At 37.1% G+C, this 2,278-nt stretch overlaps 2 protein-coding genes across 3 annotated transcripts in view; one reads left to right on the top strand and one right to left on the bottom strand.

The window, feature by feature from the left end:
* The window catches only part of LOC109541236, a 17,850-nt gene that overhangs the window by 5,955 nt on the left and 9,617 nt on the right, over positions 1–2,278 (bottom strand). The window lies entirely within an intron of this gene.
* Positions 903–2,115, top strand: LOC125503967. The gene is made up of 4 exons (XM_048665205.1): positions 903–1,335; positions 1,386–1,685; positions 1,754–1,805; positions 1,866–2,115. The coding sequence occupies exons 1-4, from the start codon at positions 1,299–1,301 to the stop codon at positions 1,867–1,869; spliced, it is 393 nt and encodes a 130-aa protein (XP_048521162.1). The 5' UTR covers positions 903–1,298; the 3' UTR covers positions 1,870–2,115.

Genomic DNA, 2,278 nt, shown 5'->3' with positions numbered 1-2,278 from the left:
TAATCGATTGTTTAGAAATTGAAATTCAGAAGCTAGAAGATCCAGTCAAACAAGCTCTATTTAGGTCGATTTTCACCAGAAACAAACGAAACTAACTTTATGTTAAACGCCGAAATTAAATTCGTTTAACAACGCCCCGTTTTCACCAGCGCTACAGCACGTTTCTTAAACTGCGTTTAGGGAAACGTAGTTTAAGAAACTGGAAACACTGGCATCGTTGCAAAAGTGAGTAATATGGTATGTGCTGGTTATGGCCATAAAAATCAGTGAGACCTCTAGTGTCAAAATATTGAGCCTACCTCATAAGTAATGTCCTAGGCAAAGCACGTGTAATATTTGTGAATTTGTCTGTGATGTTTAAGAAAAGTTCTGTCAGTGTGGAAGTTAAAAGTGCTCTAGTAGTGCGGCTATTCCTTTTTACATTATGGCATCTACCTCTGATAAAAACGCTAGCAAAGATCTTCGGTAGCTTCGGCGTACGAGGCATAATACAAATTGTTCTGTTTGCCATTCAAGAAAGGGAACTGATAGAATGTTACATTTCCATGCTTTTCCTGCCAAAAATAGTGGAGTTACCGTGAAAATGATTAATGGTTTCGGATTACAGGAAATGATTGATAAAAGAAAAGCATGGGAGCATAAATTACTGATAGGAAAACTCGTAACCAAGTACATGCGTATTAGGGATGGTCGGTACTTAACGTAACCGCTAAAATAGTGTTCCAAAAGTGTAACCTGAAACCGTAGCTAGTCGATTTAACTGGTTCTTTTTGGAACCGACTAATAAAACCGAAATAGCGGTGCACACTTCGGACACCGTCGAGCGATCTATCCAGCTGCAGCCGTTTGTCGATTTAAACCGTTGTTTGGAAAATTTCAAAAGTAACATGTTAACTGCATTTGAACCAACTGGAACGTTGTAACCCGTTACAGAAAAATAACCGTTTATCACACCTATAAGGCCCAAGTCTACAATTGCGGTATATACCAGGAACAAGCTCTTCGTAGAGTAAAATATACCAGGTATAATACTATGTGTTGTTCTACAATGCAACGATGGCGCGAGAATAACTGTTCCGAGTACATCGAAATTTTGGCTCTGGCGGTGTCCAAGCCGTAGCGGCAACGCTGCCATCGAGATGACCAGAGAATGTTTTGTGTAGTTTTCGAAGGGTTATTTCGAACTTTGAAAGTGAATTTAGCTCAAAGTTTATGATAGTACCCCAAAGAAACAGTACCTAAAATAGTTCAGCAAAAAACGATGCACCAATTTCAGTAAAAATGAAGTGGAAACATTAATGGACGTAGTAGTAGAAACTCACCGACATGTTATTGGTACGTACAATTTAATTTTAATATTATAGGGTAAAACATTGTCTTTTTAGAATGTAATAAAACAGATACAGTGACTAATGGAGCAAAAGCGGCTGAGTGGCGCACTATAGCAACAACATTTAACGCTATTTGTGGCACGGGAAGAACCGGGAAGATGTTGCGAAGCAAATTGGATTCGCTCAAAAAATCGACTAAGAATAAGAAAGAATATGCCGAGCTTAGGAGCCAAGTATATAAAACTAGTGGCGGTCCACTCCCATATTTGAACTTGACAGGTTTAGGAAAAAGAGTGCTCAATTTAGTTGGTGTCTCTGCTAAGGGTACTGCATGTGAATTTGATTCGGATGCTGGTAAGTGTAGTTTTACGACATTGTAGATTTAACTTAAATGTCAATTAACACATAGTTTTCTGTTATAGCTTTTGTTACCCCAAGTGAATTGGAATCCTTGGAAATTCTTACAGATGCCCAGTGAGTATTTGTAATGTTACTATACGAAACGAAATACTGAAATGCGACTTTTACTTCTAGGTAAGCAGCTCCATTTTAGAAAAATGAAGAGGAAACCCGCAAAAACTGGAAGAAACGCACATATTTATGAAGAACTGGCCCAAAAAAAATTGAATTTTTATAGTTTCAAAAAACTTTACTGCAAAAAGAAGCGCTACAAAAAGAAGAAAAGGAAAAGGAAATGCATGATCTAAAAATCATACATATGAAAGCATACTCTTAAATTGAAAGCGGTCGAATCCCAGATTTTAAATAAAACAACTTAATAATTCACGTTGTGCTTTATTATTCCTACAGTAAATGTGCAAAATGATTATTTATAATTTTTGACCTCATTCTATTATTTTAGAAATATTTGAATCGGCTATCGATGACGGTAACTCATCTGCGCCAACATTTTCGAAATCCAATTCAATTGGTGGATCTCCATCCTT

Source organism: Dendroctonus ponderosae, unplaced genomic scaffold, assembly GCF_020466585.1.
Source record: "Dendroctonus ponderosae isolate FM_Combo_2020 unplaced genomic scaffold, Dpon_F_20191213v2 Dpon_F_20191213_1, whole genome shotgun sequence".
Lineage (NCBI taxonomy): Eukaryota > Metazoa > Arthropoda > Insecta > Coleoptera > Curculionidae > Dendroctonus > Dendroctonus ponderosae.
The sequence above is the reverse complement of the archived record's forward strand: the minus strand, read 5'-3'. Positions and strand labels throughout refer to the sequence as shown.